General features: G+C 44.6%; 1 protein-coding gene across 2 annotated transcripts in view; it reads right to left on the reverse strand.

Annotated features, from left to right (window-relative positions):
- Positions 1-18,117: 18,117 nt before the first annotated feature.
- DEPTOR (DEP domain containing MTOR interacting protein) overlaps positions 18,118-25,969 on the reverse strand; it is a 72,590-nt gene continuing 64,738 nt past the window's right edge. For both annotated transcript variants that reach the window (XM_048508612.1, XM_048508613.1), the window contains exon 10: positions 18,118-20,251. In XM_048508612.1, the coding sequence (XP_048364569.1) occupies positions 20,123-20,251 (129 nt within the window). In that variant the 3' untranslated portion in view covers positions 18,118-20,122. The remainder of the gene's footprint in view (positions 20,252-25,969) is intronic.

Consider the following 25,969-nt stretch of genomic DNA (forward strand, 5'->3'; position numbering starts at 1 on the left):
GTAAGCTGAGGTAAATGGTGAAACATGAGAGAGAGAAGGAGGGTATTATTCTTATTTGTAGCTGAGGCAGGCTGGGAGGGCTATTGGAGTATACTTTTCTATAATAAGAAAGCAGTAGTCCTTTCCACACAGACACTTTAAAACATTTCCGGGCAGAAAATAAAACGTTTCCTCACAACTGTTTTTTTACTCCCAAATATTTTATTTCCAGCTTGAAAACGTTTAAAAAGCATTCTTGATGTTTGTGATTCTTTTGCTAAAAACATTTTGAGAATGTTTTGACTTGTGCGATCTCTAAGACGTTTCCCATGCCTCTCTACAGTCCCTGGACTTCCTCCTTGGCACTATTCTGAGCTAGCTCCATTGTCTCACATGTTTATTTTCGTCAGTTTTGTTTTAATTGGAGGTTACATTTTTGAAGCTTCGAGTGCACAACCTATGGAGAATTGCAGCACAAGGATTTGAAGCATCAAAGTATCGAATCCATGGATATATTTTAAAAAAACACAGATAAATCACAAAATGGTGGCCAGGAAGCATTTTGAGGTGGTGAGTGTGAAAAACAAGGGGCGGGGAAACTGTGCCCCCTGCAGGCCAAAAATGGGGGAAAAACACTAAAAAATACAAAAAACACAAACCTGAATTTTGTGCCCCCTCCAGGCGCGCGTCCAGTGCAACACGCACCCCCGGTCCCCTTGTAGCTCCGCCTCTGCCGGGGATTGAAAACGTTTTTCAAACGTTTTCAGGGACTCGTGTGGAAAAATTCTATGTGTAATTCACATAGAGATACACTCCATGGGTTTCTGAAATGTGTCGACCTTTCCCACATGTAGAGTTGCCAACTCCAGCCTGAAGGTTCCCTGGAAATTTCCAAACAGTGCCGGGGGGTGAAAGCTCAGCAGAGATGTGATGCTTTAGAGTTGACCCTGTAAAACTCTCATTTTCTCCAGCGGAACTGATCTTTATAGTCCAAAGATCAGCAGTAATTCATGAAAACGCCAGGTCCCACCTGGAGAATGGAAAACTTGCAAGCAATTATATATATATTTTTTACCCTCCAGGGATGTTAAAGTGGCATATATAGGGTTACCAGATAGCCTGTCATTCATACATGAACCCGATGCAAACATGTTCTGCTTTGATCAAAGAATTCTGTCATGTGCTTTTTACATTCTGGTCTGAGTCATCAAGACAATGGACTTTTCTTTCATTATTTGTTTATTTGTTTCTCTTTCTTTCAAGGCAACTTTGGATAAACATCACTTACAGGTAATTGAGGTATGAAGATGCTTTGTGTTATATTATTTCTTCTGTACAGTTGCCAAACCAGAATTGCAATTATTTTGTCACATCAAAGCACAGTGTTAAAAAAATGGATTTATTTAAATGGCAATATGTTTTCTGGAAACCAACACTTTTTAGGATTTTCTTTCTGCCTCAGTTGCTCTTTCCATACTACCATCTTTGTGAACACTTTTTTTGTCATTTAATTTTTATTGATATATTGATAATTTTTTATTGATACAAGTAATACAATATAACAATCATTATAACAATAATAATACAGTCAGTGTAATTGTCATTATAATACTTTACATTAGGTTTGCTCTATCAGATTCTATTAACTATATCAGTGATGGTGAACCTATGGCACGGGTGCCAGAGGTGGCGCTCAGAGCCCTCTCTGTGGGCACTTGAACACAGACTTCATCATGTGGGAGGAGGGTGGAAAATCACCCCCTGCACACACACATCTAGGCTGGTCTGGGCATGATCCTTTACCTGGGAGTAAGCTCAGTTGCTGGCAATGGGGCTTGCTTCTGAGTAAACCCTCCTAGGATCGTGATTTAATCATTTGAAGCGTTGCATGGTTGCTTCACTAAGCTTACTCCTGAGTAACGTGCGCCTTGGAGCAAACTGTTTTTTTCTAAACTGAAACTTCAGTATTCAGGTTAAATTGCCGTGTTGGCACTTTGTGATAAATAAGTGGGTTTTGGGTTGCAATTTGGGCACTCGGTCTCGAAAAGGTTCGCCATCTGAACTATATTATGCACTATATTATGCACTATAACCATATTACATACTGTATAACTATGACTATAATTATTTAATTGTAACTATAATTATAATATATGCGGTAACTATAATTATAAACTGTAAACTTTAAACTGTATAATTTCCATTCATTTTCTTCCATTTTAAAGTTTTATTAATTTTAGTATTCATGCATTTACCCCTGTTATCATAATATTACATTTCACGATCTAATTTGAAAATTCATATTTTATTTGATGTATTTTGTAGATTGCTGTAAGATTAATCTGATGAGGTTTTTAAAGTGTCTTAGTAATGTGTAAGAAAATCTTGTGCTTTGGCAGTATTGATGATATTATAATTTTTTGTGTTGAATTGAAAGTTTAGTTCCTCTGGAAAATTCCACCAATAAGTGGAGCCATCAGTGTTAGAAGCTGTCCCTCTGGTACCGACCCCTTCGGCTCGCAGCCTGGGTGTCCACCTGGACTCATCTCTCTCTATGGAGAACCAGGTGGCCCATGTTACCTGGGTTGCTTTTTTCCACCTTCGTCAGGTCCGGCGGTTGGCTCCCTACCTCTCCTAGGCTGACCTGCCACGACGATCCATGCAATTGTCACCTCCAAGTTAGACTATTATAACTCGCTCTACATGGGCCTTCCCTTGCGGCTGACCCGGAAACTGAAGCTGGTCCAGCATGCAGTGGCTCGCCTTCTTACAGGTGGCTCTATTGGGCCCCTTCCACACACGCAAAATAATGCATTTTCAAACCACTTTCACAATTGTTTGCAAGTGAATTTTGCCATTCTGCACAGCTTCAAAGAGCACTGAAAGCAGTTTGAAAGTGCATTATTTTGCATGTGCGGAATGAGCCTTAGAGATCACATTTCCTCCGTACTGCGCCACTTGCACTGGCTCCTGGTTGAATTCCGGGTCATCTTCAAGGTGTTGGTGTTGACCTTTAAGGCCCTTAATGGCCTGGGGCTTTCATACCTTCGGGACCGTCTGGCCCCATATGTCTCAAATAGGCCTCTGCATTCCACAGAGGCGAATTTACTGGTAGTCCCTCGCCCTTCAATGATGCGGCTAGCCTCTACCCGGGCCAGGGCTTTTATGGCCATGACCCTTGCCTGGTGGAACACTCTTCCTCCCACTGTTAGGGCCCTGCAGGATCTTGGGGAATTCCGCAGGGCCTGTAAAACTGAGTTGTTCCACCAGGCGTATGGGGAAAATGGCCACGTATCTGCTGCCGTCCCCCGTGATGCCCCCCTTTGATTACATCTGTACCATTCTCAGCCTTCTGCCAAGTCCCCTCCTGAGCGTGGGATCAGGCGCCGCCAACAAATTCTGTGTGTTGCTGCTATTGTTTTAATTTGTTTAAATGTTTTATATGGTTTATATTTTATCATTTTATATTGTGTGTTGTGTTTTCAGCCTTATTGTTCACCGGGAGTTGGGCGGTATAGAAAAACTAATAAACAAACAAACAAACAAATAAATAATAAGTGATGTTGTTTAGTCGTAATACTTCCACTAGATTTGCATATATTTTTTCCTTTTGTGCAGCAACATGGTTGGGATTTCTTTGAGGATGATTAACTCTTTTCCTTCTACTTGTAATTTTTTGACAGAGTGTTCAAGCACCATTTTGTCTCTTAAACATTTTATGTGTATCTTAAAATGGTCTGTGTTGCTGTTTTGAGAATTTCACAGTTTGTCTTGTTTTTGTGCAGTCTGCCAAATCCTTACTGACTGATGTGCTTACTGACTCATTTTATTTCATCTCTTTCATTTTTAAAATAGATGTTATCTTCTTTTTGTGGATTTTATCATCATGAGGATTTTTCCGTGTTACTGGACAGATTGCTGCGCTGTGCAGAACTGTTGTCTGAGTAATAATGTCATTTATTAGGTAACAATATGATGAAGGATGTGTGGAGGGAAAAAAATCAGCATTCATATCCCGTTTGGTGACATTGTACATCAAATACAGTCATTCAAGGATTACACTGGAGTGAGATTCTGAAAAATTTACCACAGGAGCCTATTTATTCCTTTATAGCTTTATACCACATTTCCCCCTCACGTGCTAAGGCCTCAGTACTTTTGGGTACATACACATTAGCTATGTATTATGTATTATGTTTATGTATTACATGTATTGTGAGGGCCCTTGAAGACCTCAATGAAAATCCCTTGCTGTAATTTTTAACCCAAGTATCACTTCTCACCTCAGGATCATTCCTTCGGGAGTCAACTGTGCCTTAGATTATTGTAATTAAAACTCCTGAAGTATTGTAATTAAAACTCCTAAAGTGTTTGGCTAAGAAGTGAAGTGTTTGGCTAAGAAAACCATTATGCAAAAGGGTGTGTGTGTCATGATCTGCCCAGTTCTCGTTCGATCCTGCCATATCTCCCAGGTGGCACTTAGGATCCCTTTTCCCTCCTCCCTCCCTCCTTTATGCATTTGCTTTAGTTTCATCATGTTCCAGGCAAAACCTAATTTGCTTGTCAGACACCTGCTAGCTGTTCCCTTGCACAGCCCTGGGGAGTGGGGGTTGTTTTGACCTAAGTAAAGACCATGCTGTCTGTGGACCATGAGACTGGAGGAAGCTTAACCCCCCCTCCCCCCTTGGGAACTTGTGTTCAGGGTGTGTGTGTGACATGGCGGGGCATGACGGGGGAGTATAATGGAGTCTTAAACTGTAGTTCTGGCAATAGAAATCTAGATGCTTTCCCCTGATGCAGTTCCATAATTTTAAAAAATCATCTGAATACGGAGTCTTGTCATTGAACAGTCCAAAGATATGACAGTTTGCCAGAACTACCCCAGTGTCCATCCTGTGGGGAGTATGTGATCTGGGTGAAAGCCAGGGCTAGCAACCCCGTTGAAGAATGGGGCACCTATTCACAACTGACTGAAGAAGGGGAAAAGGAGCCCCAAAATGTGAAAGGAGGCAACCCATCCAACCCAGATGAGGGAGATGGAACTTCGGTGAATCCTACCACTACAAGACCCGATGATGCCTATGTGGACCATGTTTGCATTGAAAACCTTCATAGCAGGAGGTAAATCATGACCCCCAATGGTGAGATAGAACTGAACAACCTAATATTTGCTTTTTGCCTAGCTACGTTACTACAAAAGGACCAGGACAGGGAATGGTGAAAAGTTATGCCTAAGTATGAAAATTTCCTGACCTGTTCAAGAGTATGCCCATTAATCATCCACCTCTGGGGTGAGAATTTATTTTCAAAAACCATCACTTTTGATTTCCCACAGTTAATTTCCAAATGATTTAACAAGCAATACTCTGAGAACATCTTTAGGAGATGCCTTCGCTTGGCCTAGACAGAGCAAGAGAGGAGGACCGTGTCATCTGCATAAAGGAGGATTGGTGTTTTCCTACTCCTAAGATTGGGCAAATGACCATTTAAATCTTGATGAGTTTGTTTGAGATAATTAATGTAGATATTAAAAAGGGTTGGGTCAGAATACAGCCTTGCCTACCTCCTTTTCTCATTGGGATTGCATTGGAGAGCTGCCCGCGGACATCATATCTTACCTGGTTTCTCTTTGGATCATATAAATTTTTTGCCTTTTACTAAAGAATAATAACAAACTATCTCAGGATATGGAAGGGTTTGGCATAGCCGTTCTTGTCAGATCTCAAAAGCTAAGTAGGGTCAGTACTTGGATGGGAAACCATCAAGAAAGACTTTGCAGAGGAAGGCAATATCAAACTACCTTTGCTTAATCACTTGCCTCGAAAATCTTGTGGGGTCACCATAAGTCAAACATGACTTGATAGCACTTTAGTGACACAAGATTATCTCACCACGTCTGACAGCTGTAATTTTCTCCTTTAGGGAGGTTGTTTCTCACAGGAATCCAAAGATGAGGCAGTTGCCTCCTAAGATGCCTACTAAGCCTTCCTTCATGGATAAAAACCAGATAACATCTTTTTAAACAAATACTAACTGTAACTGTAAGAAACATGTGGTGCAAAACAAAGTTGTAAGAGAAGCATCAGTTTGTTCAGTGAGTAACAAGAACAAATTTCAGCTCTTGCTACTGTGTGCCTCTGAAGGAGATATGATATCTTTAACCAGAGGTGGGATCCAGCAGGTTCTCACAGGTTCCCGAGAGTAGGTTACTAATTATTTGTGTGTGCCGAGAGGGGGTTACTAATTGGTGATTTTGCCAAGTGATTTTTGCCTTAGTTACGCCCGTCCTCCGCTCCTCAGCAGTAGCGCGCAGAACTTGAAGCAGTCTAGCAGGAGGTGCACCGGCGTGCGTGGCAGCCTGTGCCTGTGTGCATTCGTTTCCCGCCCAAGGACCGGTGCAGCGGCTGCATCCTTGCCACAGCCCCGCCCAGGAATGCCCCGCCCCAGAATGCCCAGCCACGCCCCCTGTCATGCCCTGCCCAGCCCCATTGGCGCTACGCCACAGTTTGAATCCCACCACCATGGGAACCTGTTACTAAAATTTTTGGATCCCACCACTGTCTTTAACCATTAGAAGACTTCCCTCCTATAAGGGCCCTCCAACCGCTTTACCCTCTAATAGGGTTGCCAACTGTCATGGAGAAAAACAAAAGTATTTTCCCTTTAACTGAGGCTTGCTGAGATGGTATTTACAAGATAATATTATTTATCTCCTGCCATGAAAAACTTCAGTTGCCCATTTCCAAACAATAAGCTGCCATTTGAAGGGCAACAGGTATATTTAGAATATATAATCCTGTCAAGCAGAGTAACGAGCAGAAATGTGGATTGCATGGCACGTTAAATAAGAATAGTTATCTCTCAAAAGACCAGCTGTTTTACCTCAGAAGTTCATAAACATAAGGAGAACTTTAACTGAGTGAGAAAAATAAACAGTATATACATATCAACAAAGTATCACATGTATATCGTTACATTCACGGCTCATGGTCTGTTACAATTTGGTTGTGATGGAAACCTTATACAGTATCTTAGTCAGAAACACTTTTACATAGCATTGGTTAGCAGTACACAGAGAAACCTCTTTTCTCTCAGCCACTCAGGGAACAACAGAACTGCCAATGATTTTTTAACTGTCACCTTTAAAATGTTCGTGTAGCTTCCCAGAATTCCCTGCTGCTTGTGCTGCTTCTGCATGCAAACAAGGCTGAAAATTCCAACACCATTAAAGGGTTGGGTATTTCCCCCCTGCCAGGCCTATGGGCAACTGCATGCCACAGTGGCAAGAGCTGCAATCTTCCCAGGGCCTCCTGTGCCTGTGAACTGTAGTCTCAATCCAATAGGGCCCCACACATTCAATAACAAGTCCCACTCCACATTCCTGATGTCTAAACTGTCTGGTAAAGGAGATTCCCCACCCAAGTGTTACAAACCATAACTTGTAGTTTTTGGGCCTCACAGAACTTCGTGCCTGAGTGGGGATTCAAACCTGGGTCTCGTCCATCCTAGTGAAGCCCTTAAACTACTACATAAACTGACTTTTGCTGCAGTCAGTGTGAGTGTGGATAGGGCTAGCTCTAGAAAATCGTCTGCCCCTCCCAACCTCCTTGTTCACCTGTGGTAACAGTTATGCTGTGATCCATGTACATTCACAAGCTCTGGTTTGCAGATGCATACAAAGGGTTATTTATCTCCTGCCATGAAAAACTTCAGTTGCCCATTTCCAAACAATAAGCTGTCATTTGAAGGGCAACAGGTATATCTATATATATAAAAAGCTTTCCGTGTATGTGTTGATGACAGGGTACCTCAGAAGCTGCTGGGCCAATTCCTCTGAAAATTCCCAGCCACTATAGTCAGTCAGGCGAGAGTGTTTTTATATGTTCACATACCTGAAATTTCACACCTGGACCAGGTAAAACACCTTTTTCCTGGCGCTCCCTGGTGAAGGACATGCAGCTGCCTGTGTATAACTGTCACTTTTAGAATGTTCGTGCTGCTTAGAATGTTCACTCAGACGGCCAGATATGAGCAGTGAAAACAGTACATAGGCAGTCACTCGAGTGGAAGTGAAACACATACACACACATACACATGAGGGAGAGGGAAGGAAGGGAGGAGAAGAAGAAGAAGAAGAAGAGGAAGAGGAAGAGGAGGAAGAGGAGTTTGGATTTATATCCCCCTTTCTCTCCTGCAGGAGACTCAAAGGGGCTTACAATCTCTCGTCTCTTCCCCTCACACAACAAACACCCCTGCGTGAGGTAGGTGGGGCTGAGAGAGCTCCGAGTAGCTGTGACTCAGCTTCTCCAAGGTCACCCAGCTGGCATGTGTGGGAGTGTACAGGCTACACCTTGAATTTCAGATAAGCCTCCACAGCTCAGGCGGCAGAACGGAGAATCAAAACCCAGTTCCTGCAGATTAGATACACGAGCTCTTAACCTCCTGCCCACCTCTGCCACTGGAGAGGGAGGGGTGGCATCAGAGATGGGATCCAGCAGGTTCTCACAGGTTCCCGAGAGTAGGTTACTAATTATTTGTGTGTGCCGAGAGGGGGTTACTAATTGGTGATTTTGCCACGTGATTTTTGCCTTAGTTATGCCCCTCCTCTCAGCAGTAGCGCGCAGAACTTGAAGCAGTCTAGCAGGAGGTGCACCAGTGTGCGTGGCAGCTCAAGCGCCTCGCATGCATCTCGCTTTCCACCCAAGGACCGGCACAGCAGCTGTGTCCTTGCCACAGCTCCCTGCCTAGGAATGCCCCGCCTCCTGGAATATCCAGCCACGCCTGCCGTCGTGCCTCGCCTAGCCCCATTGGCGCTTAGCTGCCACAGTTTGAATCCCATCACCATGGGGAATCTGTTACTAAAATTTTTGGATCCTCGCAATTCACTGGGTGGCATGCAAGGGAAGAGAGGGAGGGAGAGGAAAGGGATGGTGGGGGAGGCATGCAAGGGAAGAGAAGTGAGAGAGGGGAGACAGTGAGGGGTGGCATGCAAGGTGGGGAGGCAGGGGGCCCAACATCTTGATAGGACCCACCCACCCTAGCGGAGGGAAAGGGAAGGGAGGGAGGGGGAGGGGTGGCATGAAAGGGAAGAGAAGTGAGAGAGGGGAGACAGTGAGGGGTGGCATGCAAAGGAGGGGAGGCAGGGGGCCCAGCATCTTGATATGATCCACCCACCCTAGCGGAGGGAAAGGGAAGGGGAGGAGGGGGAGGGGTGGCATGCAAGGGAAGAGAAGGGAGGGGGGGAAGAGAGTGAGGGGCTTACAAGTTAAGGGACGGGAGGGAGGGGCCAGGCACCCTAGATTCCCCTGAATACCAGTTACAGTTAAGAAAACCAGGCACGCATTACTCAGGAGTAAGCTCAAAGTACAGCCACCATGACATATTCTTTGAATGGCTGCGTCGCGACTCCCTCAGCTGGCTTCCTCAGAAGCTTACACCCATTACACCAACCAAACTTACTCCCAGGTGTAAAGGATCATGACCAATAAAGCCTAGATTACGTGTGGGAGTGAGTGCCTCTTCCATCCCCCCCCCCAAGGAATACCGGCACACACATCACCGACATCGCGACAGCATCAGGCCAAGTGCGTGTTTGCATGAGCATGTACTGCTGGCCTCTGCAATTGATTTGCTGCTACTGTTCCTTTTCCATTTCACCACAATAAGCCACAGCAACGCGTGGCCGGGCCACGCTAGTTTAGAATATATAATCCTGTCAAGCAGAGTAACGAGCAGAAATGTGGATTGCACGTGGCACGTGGATTGCGTGGCACTATTAATTTCAGGGTTTTTTTATTACAGTAAAATCTAGATTTTTAAAATCCGAAGAATACCCACTGAGATCCCTCCAAAATTAAGCTCATGTGCTTGAAAAAGAAAGGCTGAACAAAATAAATAAATTTTGGGTGCCTCTGAGTTCAACAAAATGCTCAGACAGCTGTTTTAGAACACCAGAGGGCAGCAATGCCTTACCTCTGGTTTCAATGTGTCCCATAGACATTCTGGATGATGTAATTGCCAATTGTTGCACATTTGTACTGAGTAATATGCCACAAGTTTTCAAAATTAAAGGGTTTTTTTTTGCTCGAGAAGCTGCTGTTTTGCTTTTTATTGAGCAGGGAAAGCAGGGAAATATCAGGTAGTTCCCCTGATGACATCAGAAACCACAAATGATAAAAGTGTAATAATCTAACAGATGGTTGCCAAAAACATGGTTATTATAGTACGAAAGAGTGGATGCCACTGCTTTGATCAAGGATTCTTTTCCATGAGAATGCAAGAGGCAGCCATCTAACTCCTGCTGTCTTCTGGGGAGTATCTGCCAGCATAATGTTTTCATGACATCTGCATTGATAGCAATCTCTGCCTTCAGGAGACATGAAAATCTATTCCTGTGGGATGTGTCAATGGTCCCTGGCTTTTGTCTTTAAAAGGTGGTTAGATAAATTCATGGACTTTATCTATAAATGGCCGATTCTGCAATATAATGAGCCTGTTTTACACCTGGGTAGATAGCATTCATCGGTTCCCAAAGCTACTGTTGGTGCATTCTCAGAAGCTGATTATTTCAAGGCCTAATTCACTGTTGACGAAACTGCGCTTAATGGCTGGACATGACTAGAACATCTAAAAATAGGACTGCAGTGGTCAAAACAGCAACATTGCCAGCAATTTGAGCAATCAGCCTGGCCAGGAATTCCAAGTTTGAATTATCACTAAATCCCAGCTTTTCCCACACAATTGTTGTGAGAATGAAAAGACGGTGAGGAAAGTCAGCTGTGCTGGCTGAACTCCTTGAAGAAAGACAAGATAAAAAACAAATGCCCTTCTTGCACAAGCCCCTGAAAACTTTTTGCAAATGTGTTTTTAAAAAACCCCATTTGTTCGCACACACCTCCTTGAAAATGCTGCACATGGGCAGAGTGTTTTTATCACAGTGGGAGTCAGGCTTGAAGAGCTTGTTCAATGGACCTCAATGATTTCCTCAATGGACATTTGAACCACAGTTCCCCAAAGAACAGGCTTAAGCGCCTGTTTTCCAAGCGTTCACAGATGCCACTTACACTAGCCAACCTGATGGCCATTTGAATCAGATGGACTATCACTCTTTAAACCCTGTTTTGGCTGGGTCCGCTTTAAAGTCCAAGGCAAGGTTACATTTCTTTGTTTGGTACCACTTATAGGAAAGTCAAGAAACTCTCTGTCGATATGTATCCAGTCCTTGGACCTGTCTTTTAAGTTGCAGATGCACCAAGAAATATGCAAGCTCCCGTTTACAGAGCTGAATAAGAATGCCAAGGTTAAGATAACAATCTCTGAAGAGGCCTGGAGAATATCCTCTTGATCCTCTGCTCATGAAAAAAAGAGCACAGGGCGAGGCTATGCATATGGCCTTTGGCTCCAGAAGTACCATGTGCTGTGCGGGGAGTGGGGGGGGAGGGGGCTCCCCTTTGAAGACAACCAGGTAACTAGAGAAGGTTGAGAAAATGGCAGCCCATCTTCTGCCTAAAACCTGATCTGCCAGCATATGACATTGGTTCTGGAATGCTTATGTTAGCTGCCCTGTTTTTGTTTCTGGTCAGCATTAAAGGTGCTTGTTTTAACCCCATGGTGATGAACCTTTGGCACTCCAGATGTTATGGACTACAATTCCCATCAGCCCCTCCCAATTGGCCATGCTGGCAGGGGCTAATGGGAATTGTAGTCCATAACATCTGGAGTGCCAAAGGTTCGCCACCACTGTAACCTGGACAACCTTATGTGGCGTGGGATCCACACAGGGATGTAGGTATAGATTTTTTAGGGGTGGGTGGGGGTTGGGCCACACCCTCACCCGCCCCAGGGCATGGCCACACCTCCCCAAGCCCCGCCCCCAGCCTAGCGCTTATAAAGCAGCTCTCCAAGGCCAGGGACGGCAGACTCCCCCGCCCTGCTCTCCCCTGCACCCCACCAGAAGGAATTTGTAAGCCACTTTGAGACTCCTTATGGTTGAAACAGCGGGATATAAATCCAAACTCTTCTTCTTTACAACAGTGTTTTTGTATTCTGGAAAACTGTTGAATCTAGACATATCTCTTTTTTCCTATTTATTTAAAAGATTTCTATCCTCACTCTCTTGTGCTCAAGGGCAGCTGCACTGAACAACTGTTTTCATATTCTAGGGCCAGGCTAATAAAAGTCCCTGTCTAGACCACATCAATGCACTTTTCATCCCCAGACCATTATCTCCAGCAGACTCCTTTCTTCGTTCTGGATATTTACAAGCGATACTAGGAATACTTTTCATTGTGGAATATGTCTGTCGTGAAGGCTTTTAATGTGGAGTGCAAACTGAAAGAGGCTAATTATTTAACCAATTGTGCATCCTAGTCCATTAGAGTTTTCTCCCCGCATTCTTTTTTACAGTGTGGCCATCAAGGAGATAGTGTGGAATCACACTTGGGAAGAATGGTGGCTTTTATTTTCAATGCACTTAGAGAGGAAGGGAGCTTATTTATCACTTATTGAAATGCCCACCTATCATGGGGATGGACTGTGGCTCTATGGTACAGGATTTGCTTGGCATGCAGAAGGTCCCAGTTTCAATACCTGGCATCTCCAGTTCAAAGGATGAGGCAATAAGAGATGTGAAAGACATTTACCCAAGACTTTGGAGAGCCACTGCTAGTCTTAGACAATATTGACTTGTTGGAGGGACTGAAGCCCTGATTCACTATAAGGCAGTGCCATAGGTTCGCCACCAGGTTTGGTGCAGTTTGGTTCAGGGGGGCCAAAGTTATGGACCCTAAAAGGGCTTCCCTTTTGAGGGTCCATAACTTTGCCCCCCCCCAAACCAAACTGCACCAAGCTTGGGGGGGGGCATCAGGACAGCCTCCAGATGATACCCTGAAATCTTGGTGCCGATACATCCAAAAATGCGCCCCCTGCAGGAACATCCCAGAAATTTGCCCAAGAATCTTTGTTCTGCATTGAGTTTTCTGCATTGCTGTCAATGGGGGTTGCAGACTGGGGGGGCACATTTCTGAAGGCAGGGTCTCATCAGGAGACTGCCCTAATGATACTCCCCAGGTTTGGTGCAGTTTGGTTCAGGGAGGTCGAAGTTATGGACCCTCAAAGGTGTAGCCCCCATCTCCTATTAGCTCCCATTGGAAACAATGGGGGATGGGGGCACCCCCTTTGGGAGTCCATAACTTTGGACTCCTTGAACCAAACTGCACCAAACTTAGGGGGTAGCATAAGGACAGTCTCCTGGTGATATGCTGAAATTTTGGTGCCACTAGCCTAAAAACTGCATCCCCTGCAGGCCAAAAACGGAAAACCACTAAAAGTACCCAAAACCGAATCCTGCATTTTTGGTGCCCCCCACAAGGTGTTGCCTTGGGAAGATGCCCACCTTGCCCAATGGGCATTATGCCCCTGGCTTAAGGACTGCCTGCTTCCATATGAATCTACTCAAATGCTGCATCATCTTCTGAAGACATGCTTTGGATGCCTCTGCTGCCTAGGACTGGAAGGGTGGCAAGCCAAGACAGGGCTTTTGTGGTTGTGGTGCCAACATTATAGAACACACTTTGCTTGGGTACTGTCCCCTCTATCACTGGCCATTTTGGCACAGGTCCCCTAAACGTTTTCAAAACATTTGTGAAATGTTTTCTGTCATTCCAGTTGTCCACACTCGAAATGAGTCCTGGCCGCCATTTTGTAATCGTTCACTTCTTTTAAAAAAACCAGAACCTTTGTGGATTCAATGCTATGTTGCTTCCAAGCCTCGTGCTGTGATTTTCATAGGTTGTGCACACAAGGCTTTGAAGATTCACCCCTCCCCATGTTGAAAATAAGCAGGCAAGCTGACAGAGCGAGCTCAGAAAATGGCGCCAAGGAGGACATCCGGGGACTGCAGGAAATATTTTAAAGAGGAAATGTTTTAAAGAGATCCGCACAGCAAGTGAAAACATTTCCACAAAAGAATCACTAAAATGAAACTGTTTTTTAAAAAGTATCATTAAACAAGATGATTTATTTAAAACATTTTCAGGCTGAAAATAAAACATTGTGTGTGTGTGGGGGGGGGGGATTATGCAGAACTCCATGGAGGAATCATCTGATTTCCTGCCTCAAAACGTTTTATTTTTGTTGTGCAGAAAGGGCTGCTGTCTTCTGCCAGTGGATTAAGACTTATAATTGATTGATTCTCCTGCATTCCCTCGATGATCCCTCCGTCCTGATTATGTTTTAATTTACTGTCTTGGTTTTGTTTTTTATATGCATTTTTAGCTCTAGCTTTTATACGTCTTTTAGCTCTTCATTTCATGAAGTATTTTCATCATACCTGTTATACATGTTTAAATTGTTGACCATCTTGGTGGTCCTGATTTATTTGGTGGTCCTGATAAGGCAGAAAGGGATAAAAATATAAGTAAAGTTTTAAAATGCACAGGAGCTGTTCTCGCTGGTTGGTTCCCCCCCACCCCCCATTAGTTGTCAACTCTGTTCAGGAAACAGCTTGCCCTGTGTGAAAGCAACTGAAGTTATCAAGTTTCAGAACAGCTCGTAATAGACTGAGGCCATCGGCATTAACCAGTGATGTTTATTTTAGATTGTACCTCTGTAGGTCCTGGCCTTGGATGATACTCAGGGTCAAGAGGAGCACAAGCTCCCTAGCATGTAATCAGAACTGTCAGTGTGTAAACACTTAAGAAGGGAACAGTGTGATCACTAAAAGTCAACATAGGTTTCTCAAAACCAAATCATGCCAGACTAATCTCATCTCTCTCTTTTTTTGATAGAGTGACACGCTTGGTAGACGAAGGGAATGCTGTTGATGTAGTATCCCTAGATTTAGTAAGGCCTTTGATAAGGTGCCCCATGACATTCTTGCAAGTAAGCTAGTAAAATGTGGACTGGACAATGCTAGATGGATTTGCAGTTGGTTGACTGACTGAACCCAAAGAGTGCTCATCAATGGCTCATCTTCATCCTGGAGAGAAGTGACTGGTGCCACAGGGTTCTGTCTTGGACCCAGTGCTATTCAATATTTTTTATCAATGACTTGGATGAAATTGAGGGCATGCTAATCAAATTTGCAGATGACACTAAATTAGGAGGAGGAGCTAATACCCCAGAGGACAGAATCAGGATTCAAAATGACCTGGACAGGTTAGAGAGATGGGTCAAAGGTAACAAAATGAACTTCAACAGAGATACTCCACCTAGGCAGAAAAAAATTAAATGCACAGATATAGGATGGGTGGCACCTGGCTTGACAAGTACACGTGAAAGGGATCTGGGAGTCTCAGCAGCATGATACGGCAGCCAAGAAAGCTAATGCAATTCTGGGCTGCATCAATACCGGTAGGAGTATAGTGGCTAGCTCAGGGGTAGGGAACCTGCGGCTCTCCAGATGTTCAGGAACTACAATTCCCATCAGCCCCTACCAGCATGGCCAATTGGGTTCACTACTCTAGCGATAGACCTTGGAGCACTACTCTGGGTTCACTACTCTAGCGATAGACCTTGGAGCAGCAGTGGCGTAGGAGGTTAAGAGCTCATGTATCTAATCTGGAGGAACCGGGTTTGATTCCCAGCTCTGCCGCCTGAGCTGTGGAGGCTTATCTGGGGAATTCAGATTAGCCTGTGCACTCCCACACCCGCCAGCTGGGTGACCTTGAGCGAGTCACAGCTTCTTGGAGCTCTCTCAGCCCCACCTACCTCACAGGGTTTGTTGTGAGGGGGGAAGGGCAAGGAGATTGTAAGCCCCTTTGAGTCTCCTGCAGGACAGAAAGGGGGGATATAAATCCAAACTCCTCCTCCTCCTCCTCCTCTTCCTCCTCCTCCTCCTCCTTCTTCTTCACTGTGAAAAATTAAAAAGAGGCCCTTCTGATCATCTTGAAATGGTGGCCTGAAGAGTGGGAAGAACTTCTGTGGCATGGGTGGGGAAAGGCAGGGAGAAGTGAGTAAACCCAAGGAAAACATGGTGATTTCCTTCACTTTCCCTGCAAAGGGAGGAAAAAGTCACACTTTGAAGAGCCTTTCAAAACTGTGGGGATTCTCTGATTTGGGGGTGAGGTGACTGCTGATGGGGAATGGGGAAAATGTATGTGTAACCAAGAATTAGACTCAAGGGAATGTACTCTGAAAGTGAAGGAGATCACATGTGCATAAATGTCTTGAGAACATATAATTGGTCCAAAGTTACCCAGTGAGCTGGCAGAATAGTGATTTTGTTCTTTAACTATGTGTACATTTTTTTTCTCTTCCCTCCTTTGACAGTCTCAAGAGGTCTCTGTATTGCACTGCAAAGCTAAATTGTGGCCCAGTTTTGGGTTTTTTCTTATTTTTAAAATTTCTGCCTAGGCAACAGAAAGAAGCAGCAGCAGAATATTAATGAAGCCAAGAGAAGATATTGTATTTTTTAAAAAGACAAGATCCAAACAGAATGTAAGGCTAAATGTTAGGTTGTCTTGGAAAAGAAGAAAGCCATTGTATTATGCCTCAAAGGGCATTTCAAGTTGGGTAAAAAGAATTAAATATATGACGAGAGAGCGTTACTCAAATGGAACCACCTTGCTGTGTCCTTTAATGGGAATTGTTGGGGATCATAGCAAGTCCTGAACATTTTGTAAAAACGTCACCTTGCATAGACTTCAAATCTCAGAAGCTGGCTCTAAGAACTGCTTTTAAACAGAGGTGTATCTAGGGAAAATGTAGCCCAGTGCAAAATCTGAGTTTTCCGCCCCCACCCCCATATGGGCGGCTGCCCTCCCCCACCACAACTTTTTTTGCAGCAGGTCTTGAAGTCAGTATATGGACCCGGGGGGCGGGGGAGGCATGTGGGGGGTGATTACCCCCCCCCAGTGACTAAATTTTACATTTGACCCCATATGTCTCCCTGGGTGGTACACCCCTGCTTTTAAGCTTGACATAAAGTGTACTAATGTGAAAATACAGCAAGGATCTTTTGTAATTTTTACAGGAGCAAGGAAGACATGAATGTTAATTTTGATTCTCTCAAAATATCATATATCAATAAGAAAAGATGTATTCTTCTAAAAGTCATTATTGAATTGTTGAAGGGTGAATGCCTTTACAGGGCCAATTGTGCAGAGGGCATATGTGTATATCTGTTGCTTTTCATGCATTCTTTATTATTTCAAATGGTAATTGTTCTCCATACCACGTAGACCTCCACTGTTTTTTTTAAAAGTTTATTTCAAAAATTATCAACATGTATAAATCGAACAGTTCCAGAATTACTTCTGATTACACAGTGTAGTGGAAAACACATCAACGCATATACATTCAACAGATTTATGGCACACCTAACAAGGAAGTGACAAGTAGCTTAACAACATTTAGGCAAATATTCTGCGGCATTCAAACTGTGCCATATTTACCTATAGCTCTACATGATACAATCCAAACCTGAATTTTTCATAGCATAAATTTCAATCCCAAATCAAGGGTTGAGCACAGATGGCAGAAAGTTTGAATTTTTGTTTCTAAAAATATTGAAATATATCACATTGCAGGGGATGTCTTCCCCAAAGCTAGGGGGATTTTAAAATCTCAATCTCAGAACTTCATGGTCTGCAAATCTGAATTTAGAATTTAGGGATGCTTGCTTCCAGGAGGGACCTGGCGATCCCCTGGAATCACACTTCATCTTCAGACTATAGAAGAAGGAGGAGGAGGATTTGGATTCATATCCCCCCTTTCTCTCCTGTAAGGAGATTTAAAGGGGCTTACAATCTTCTTCCCCCCCCCACAACAAACACCCTGTGAGGTGGGTGAGGCTGAGAGAGTTCCAAAGAACTGTGACTAGCCCAAGGTCACCCAGCTGCCATGTGCTGGAGTACACAAGCTAATCTGGTTCCCCAGGTAAGCCTCCACAGCTCAAGTGGCAGAGTGGGGAATCAAACCTGGTTCTCCAGATTAGAGTGTACCTGCTCTTAACCACTACACCACACTGGCTCAGTTCCTCTGAAGAAAATGGATGTTTTGGATGTTACGACTTATGACATTGTACCCCACTAAGGTCCCTGACCATAGTCTGGTAGTTTTTGTTCCTGATGCTTGCCTGCATCTATGGCTGGCAACTTCAGAAGCATGCCAATGTATCACTACATGCCTCTGAAGATGCCAGCCATAGATGGGGGCAAAACGTTAGCAGCAAAAACTACCAGACCACAGCCACTCAGCCTGGAAAATCCACAGCAACCAGTTGATTCTGGCCATGAAAACCTTTGACAATACATATTTCTGGTAGGGTTTTGGACCAATAAAAAAACCCTCCAATACCTGTTCACTATATGCAAAAATGGGAACAGTGAATTCACAAACAACAACTGATATTTCAAAATGCATTCAAATTGAGGTGAAGGGCAATCTATCGCCCAGCTTTCTAGTTCTGACTCCCAGGTATTTTAACATCAAAACAGTGATTCAGGTGGAATTCCACCAAAATATGAAAGCTGTTATTGTTAAAAGCTAATACGCATTGAGCGATCCCCTCTCATAACACTGAAATGGTACAGTCCTATGAAGGACTCGACCACAAGCTACTCCCAACAGTTAAGTCCTCCCTAGCTCTATCCCAAAGGGGAAGCAACAGCAAACATCCAATCAGTTCAATCCGTCAAGCAGAGGCACTCTACCTATTCCACATGGCAGTCAACTGAGAAATGCAAAGGCGGTCTGCAACAGAGACCTAAAAAGCAACGCCATCAATTTCACCTTGTGCAATATACAGAAGGGCTACCAAAGATACCATAAACCCCTCGGAGGATTGATTGTAATGGATAAGAAGACGGACTTGCAGTAATAAACAAATGCCTTTGGATCAGCCGGCCACATTTGCTTACAACGGCATGAAATACTGCTTTAGACTGCCATAGCAACTGATTATTTCCCCAGATATCTGCAAAAGGTATATTTTCGAATCTCTGAAACAGTTAAAATATCTCACAGCATGGCACAGTAACTTTCTTCTTTATTTATGAAAAGGTCCTCTAAAAATGCTGCCGAGGTTGTAGCAAAACAGATAACCTTCTGTGGAGTTGACAATAAGTATGAAGCTTGCTCTCTCTCCGGTTCAAAATCTCTGCACTATGCTAAGGCCAGAAGCTTCCTAAACTGTCCCGAAAGCAAAGGTTTGGTCTGGGGGTGGTTACTACTTTTTGTAGAGGACTCTGGGAAGTTTCAAGGAATCTACATTGTCAGGACTACAAGTCCCAACATGCACCAGTTCCCATGGGTGGCCGGCGAAGCAGGAAACTGCCTCGAATGGAAACCCAGGGCAGGAGAAGGGACTGCAGCACAATGGTTTGAATCAGCCTTAAATGCTGGAACTGAGGTGAGATCCTCAGTTCCAGCACCCTGTAGCTAGGGCGACACAATTCAATAAAGTTTTTCTGTTCAAGTTAGCTTTGTCTGAGTTGTCCAGCCTTACAAACATTGAGACTTATGAGACTCCAAAAGATCACAGGACCTCAGTCCATTTCCAAAGCATGATGATGGTGGAGTCTCCTTCTTTGGAGGTTTTTAAAGAGAGGCTCGATGGCCATTTGTCAGGCGTGCTTTGATTGTGTATTCCTGCATTGTAGGGGGTTGGACTGGATGGCCCTTGGGGATCTCTTCCAACTCTATGATCCTATGATTTCCAGCTTGCAATCTGACATCTCGGTTGTCCACACCTCCCCAAGTCCTAAGGATAGTTCTGTGAAGAGTTCACCAGTTTTGAAGGGACATCTCTAATTCTTATGGACTGCAGATAAGCTGAAAAAATGCAAGTCAATACCCCATGAGGTCTCAGAAACTGGAGAAAGATCAAATAAGAACTCAAAAACAAAACAACCAAGCGGTTGGGCTTCAGTACTCTGAAGAACTTCTGGCCTCTCCATGGGGTTAGCAGAATCAATTATGCAGCATGGACAGAGCAAATCAGTTTGGGCATCAGACCTTTTTGATTTGCTCGTGTCTTTAGCGTATTCACCCAAAACAGCTATCGCTGTTGAAAAAGGAGAAAGGAGTCTAGAAGAAAAACAGTTTACTTAGGAAAGGCACAAACTTATCCCCGTGTATAGCTCCACTGCTTGTTTGTGTAGCGTCCGAGTGCAGAGCAAGAACAGAAGTGGAAGCATCTTTCTCAGGGCGCTATTTCCTCCATCACTTCCATGACGATGGTTCGAGGACCGGTCAGGATGAGATTGCTCACCGTCCTGTAGTCTGCGTGGAGGACGTTGAGCCCGTTCACTGAAACCACAAACTGGCAGACCTGAGGAGGAGAGAAAGCAGAAAAGAATCACACGCTGTTTTTCCACTTTCAAAATCCCCCGGACTATATCCGGGAGCGCAGCTGCCGAGGCGCTCTTTACCCTACTGTTGACTTCGCACTGCTCCCCGACTCTACTCCACCTGCACCGCAAGGTCTTCGGCAATGTCTTCTATGAATCCTCCCACCCGTACTCCCCCCACTCACTTTCACAAATTTAGTTGACTCTGCACAAAACAGGCGCTGGGAATTGGCGGCCTCCCCCACCCCCATCTAAAATCCCTGCATGTGCAAGGGAATCACAGTACTCCAACCCCCCCCCCCCCATCTAAACTCCTTGCACGTTCAAGGGAATCGCCACCCTCCCGTTCACAGTGCCTTCACACGCCGCTTGTCTGCAAGGTTTCTCATGTTTTTGCAAGGTTTCTCCCTCTGTGTTTTTAATACCACTGCGGGGGGCGGGGCGGGGGGGAGGTGCCCATTCATTGGAGGGGCAGGCCAGAGTGGCCAGGAGGGAAAAATGGCCTCGTCCTGCTGCCAAGGATGTTTCTCGGCAGCAGAAGCCACTGGAGCATTCCAATAGGTCCCCAACCTTTGCGGTTCGGGGGAGGGCGGTATATAAGTGGAATAATCAATCAATCAATCAATCAATCAATCAATCAATCAATCAATCAATCAATAAAGTCCTGTAGCAAAGCCACTGCTGCGGGGCGCCGCCGGGGGCAACAGCATGCCAGACACGCTGCAGCGCCAGGTGCTGTGGGGAACTCCCCAATGCGCCGGGGCATTCCCCGTGCCAACAGGGCGCTTTTAATGTGCAAAATCAGCCACAGACTTGGGAGGGCATAACATCCCGCTGTGAGCTCAGGCACCACCATCTGAGTCCCCAGCTCTGTCCCAGGACAAAACTGTGCCAACAAGGTGCCATTTCAATGGTAAAATCCCTAGTTTGTTTGCACCTTTAGAGCTATCTGCTAGCGTTTGAGCAACGTCTCTTAAAAACAAATAAAAAGAACTGCTCCAATGAGGATTCTTTGAATTTAACAAGCACTGTGTGCTAAACTCAAGGCAGGTTTTATGATGATAGTAAAAAAAATTTCTTCAAAAAAAGGCTCAGGTCTTGGCAGCTCTTGGCAAGGAGAAGGAAAGGCTGCAACGTTCAAGTGGAACAGTCCCAAAGCACTTCTTAATTTTATGGAGCTTTTGAGCAAAGCCTAACAAAAACTATCGACGTCAGTACTGACGAATCAGAGGACATTTAAAGTTATATTGTACAGCAGGGGAAAAACAACAACAACAACAACAAAGTCACAATTCCCTAACAAAAAACTGAGCATAACAAATCTCTGAAGGAACAGCTTTCTTAGATGTTGTTTGTGCAGTGGGATTTGCTGTTGCTTGGAGAGCAATCCCAAAGCCTTGTAACTTCTAAAGGAACATGCAGCAGCTCCGGGTTTCAATTTGTCAATCTTGTCCTGCCACTACACAGTTTGTTATTGAGCATCCAAACTCAAGGAAGAATTATTTTCAGCACAGCAATGTCTGAAGTACGATCCTGATTAGGAATGTACCGCAAATCCATTTTAGTCAATTGACTTAGAAGGGTATCTCTCTTCTGCTTATAATCTCGCTGTTCATTGTGCGCAGAACTCTGTAAATGTCTCTAGCTGACGTGTAATTGGATAAAGAGGGGGCGGTTTGGGGGGTAAGCAACGATCCAGCTCTTGCATGAACATTACACCCCCAGAGAATTACATGTTCTCTTTCAATCTTTACAATTTGAAAGCCTGCCTGGTGTCGTATTGGAGATTTCAAAGAAAATGTTTACTAGGCACTGGAGTTCAATTTGCACAGGCAAGCAAAACAACGTTGTTTACGGAATAACAAGAATTCCTGGAGTAATTACTTCTGATGTCTGGTGATGCTAGCCTTGTTCAGATAAAACCGCCACCAAGAGGCAACTGCTTAGAGAAGAGAGAGAGAGAGAAGGGGGGGGGGATCGCTTGTTTGTATGTATGAAGGCAGCATTTAGTACTAAAATACTGCACTGAAGTCCCGACTGTTGAACTTAAGCAAGCTAGTACAGCTGACAGTTAGCCAACAATTTGGATCCCACAAATGCAAGATGTATGCATAAAGGAGAAACAGGCAGGCACTAATAGAGTGCCTTTCTGGGTTTCTGAGAGCCAGTGTGGCGTAGTGGTTAAGAGCAGGTGGACTCTAATCTGGAGAACCAGGTTTGATTCCCCATTCCTCCACATGAGCTGATCTGGTGAACTGGATTTGTTTCTCCACTCCTACAAACAAAGCCTGCTGGGTGACCTTGGGACAGTCACAGTTCTCTCAGAACTCTCTCAGCCCCACCTACCTCATAAGGTGTCTGTTGTGGGGAGAGGAAGGGAAAGGAGTTTGGAAGCCCCTTTGAATCTCCTTACGGAAGAGAAAGGGGGTATAAATCCAAGCTCGTATTCCTCCTTGTTGTACAAGTATTACACAGCCAAAGAGATAAGCCACAGTTTAAACTGAATGGACACTATCTCTTCAGCAGCGGTCATGGTAGAAACTTTCTAAATGACACATGAGGTGAAGAATGAGCAAACGAGAAAGAGAGAGAGAGAGAGAGAACCCTTCTTCCCTCTCATAAAAGTAGAATGGAACATCCAACTAAATTGATGACAGACAAAAGGAAGTACTTCTTCATTTGTTGAGTGACTAATGTGTGGAATTCTCTGTCTCAGGAAGTAGCGATGGGCCATCGTTTTAGATGGCATTAACAGAGGATTAGACTAATTCTTCATGCATTCACAGCTATTAGCTGCGACAACTAAAAGTTGAAAGGCAGCAGTCTTATGAATGCGAGTGCTTGTAAGCCTTCCTGGGGCCTCTGGTCAGCCACTATGTGAAACAGAAGGCCGGAATAGATGGACCATGGCTCTGTTCCAGCAGTGCTTCTCTTATGATCTTATGATTGATAGCAAAACCAGAAAAGCCTCTGCTTACACGTACAATGCTCGCTGACATAATATTCCCCATTTTTAGAAGAAAAAGAAGAAGGGTTTGGATTTCTATCCCTCCTTTCTCTCCTGCAGGAGACTCAAAGGGGCTTACAATCTCCTTGCCCTTCATCCCTCATAACAAACACCCTGTGAGGTAGGTGGGGCTGAGAGAGCTCAGAAGAACTGTGACTAGCCCAAGGTCACTCAGCTGGCATGTGTTGGAGTGCACAAGCTAATCTTGGTTCACCAGAAAAGCCTCCACAGCTCAAGTGGCAGAGCGGGGAATCAAACCCAGTTCTCCAGATTAGAGTGCACCTGCTCTTAACCACAACATCACGCTGGCTCTCATTAGGAAAGTTATCGTATATACTCGCGTATAAGCAGAGTTTTTCAGCCCTGTTTTAAGGCTGAAAAATGCCCCCTCGGCTTATACACAAGTCCTGCTTACCAGCCGGCTCTTCAGGCCTCTGCCGAGGCTGGGGGCGTGGCCGGGACGACCTCCCTGTGGCTGCACAAGTCCCTTGTTGCTCCCTCCACCTCCCCAGATGTCATTGCCCAAATAAGGAGCTCACTCCACCTCCTGGCTGGATTTGAGGAAGCCCAGTCTGTGGGGAGGTGGAGGGAGCTCCTTATTTGGGCAGTGACTCCCCCTGATGTCATTGCCCAAATAAGGAGCTCCCTCCACCTCCTGGTTGCCTGGACTTCCTCAAACCCAGCGGGGAGGTGGAGGGAGCTCCTATTTGGGCATTGACATTGGGAGAGTCACTGCCCAAATAAGGAGCTCCCTCTGCCTCTCAGCTTCCCACCTTCGGCTTATACGTGAGTCAATACGTTTCCCCAGGTTTTGCTAGTAAAATTAGGTGCCTTGGCTTATACGCGAGTCGGCTTATACACGAGTTTATATGGTACCTCAATAGGGCCTCACACGTCTGTGTTTTCTGGTCAGATGAAACTATTTCCATGTAGGTTTCATATTCCATTTTAGCATTTTTTGTTGGTTAATAACTTCTATGTGACTGAGAGATGTCATGACAGAGCCTGTCAGAGTTCAACAAGGCTTAAACCATTCCTTGAAACTTTATTAATGTTCACTGATACTTCTAGTTAATGAGCTTAGGGCTGGGAGTCAAACATGTCACTTGAGTAGAATGTCAGCCATGCTCTTACTGAGCACACAGTCATGATCCTGACTACTTTAAGGCTGTATTCCCACGAGAGACACCTTTAGGGCTGTGGCTCAGTGGTAGCATCTCCAGTTAAAAGGATCAGGCAGTAGGTGATGAGAGACCTCTCTCTGAGACCTCAGAGTGCCATTGTTCATCTGAGTAGACAATATGGGTCTCAATGGCCCAGTGGTCCGATTCAGAAGAAGGCCGCTTGATGTGTTTGCGTGTGTGTTTGTCTTCCACACAGCACTCACTGGCTAGTGCCCATAGGGTCCCGCTAGTCACAACACACATTCAATAAAGGTTTTTAAATGGTTCTTACTACTGCATGTTAGCAGAGGGGTTCCTCCCATTGGGCAAAGTGGGCAGTTGCCCAGGGCGCCCCCTTGAGGTGGGCACCAAAAATGCAGGTTTGTTTGTGGGATTTTTTTGTATTTTCAGTGTTATTTCTGTTTTTGGTCTGCAGGAAGCGCAGATTTTAGGCTAGCAGCACCAAAATTTCAGGGATTTTTTGGGACACTCTCCTGATGATATCACCCAGGTTTGGTGAGGTTTGGTTTAGGGAGTCCAAAGTTATGGACTCCCAAAGGGAGTGCCCCATCCCCCATTGTTTCCAATGGGAGCTAATAGGAGGTAGGGGCTACACCTTTGAGGGTCCATAACTTTGGACTCCCGGAACCAAACTTCACCAAACCTGGGTGGTATCATCAATAGGGACTCTAGAAGATACTCTGAAATTTTGATGCTGCTATCTTAATAGTTGCACCCCTGACAGCAGGCAACCTCTAGATTTCCCCAGATTCTCCTTTTAAATCCACCCCCTTCCTGCCAATGCTTGTTTTCTTTCTTTCTTTTATTCTCTCAATGCCTAATAAAGGTTATTATTATTATTAAATCCACCCCCTTCAGCATGGATTTAAAGGGAGAAACTGAGGTCCCCTGTTTAAACATTGAAAATGATGCTGTTTCAGGGTGGGGGAGAATCCACCCCAAAATAGCATCACTTTCAATGTTGTTTAAACTGGGGACCCAAGATTCTTCCTTTAAGGTGGATTTAAAAGGAGAATCTGGGCTCCCTAGTTTAAACACCATTGAAAATTATGCTGTTTGGGGATTCCAGCATCACTTGCTTAAACTAGGGAGCTCAGATTCTCCTTTTAAATCCACTTTAAAGGGAGAATCTGGGGTCCCCAGTTTAAATAATTGAAAGTGAGGCTGCTTCCCCCAATTGGGGGGACTGGATACCACACCATAAAATGTTTTCATAGCAGTAATAAAACATTTCGAAAGCATTTTGAAATTGTTTTTAAAAAATATTTCTGCTGTGTGGCTTGGCCTATTGCTGTGTTCAGATTTGTGAGTTTGGGGCATGTTCTGTAATGTGATGGTGACTTTGAAACGACTTGGTATAAAAAATCATTGTTTGGTCATGGTAGGGGAGGGTGGCTGCCCATGGGGGGGCATCAAACTTAAGTTTTGCACAGGGCTCCAGTTTGCCTAGGTACGCCACTGCATGTTAGTAATACTTCTAAGTAATACGTTTAGTCTAAAAGGCTTGT

Source organism: Sphaerodactylus townsendi, linkage group LG09 (assembly GCF_021028975.2).
Source record: "Sphaerodactylus townsendi isolate TG3544 linkage group LG09, MPM_Stown_v2.3, whole genome shotgun sequence".
Classification (NCBI taxonomy): Eukaryota; Metazoa; Chordata; class Lepidosauria; order Squamata; family Sphaerodactylidae; genus Sphaerodactylus; species Sphaerodactylus townsendi.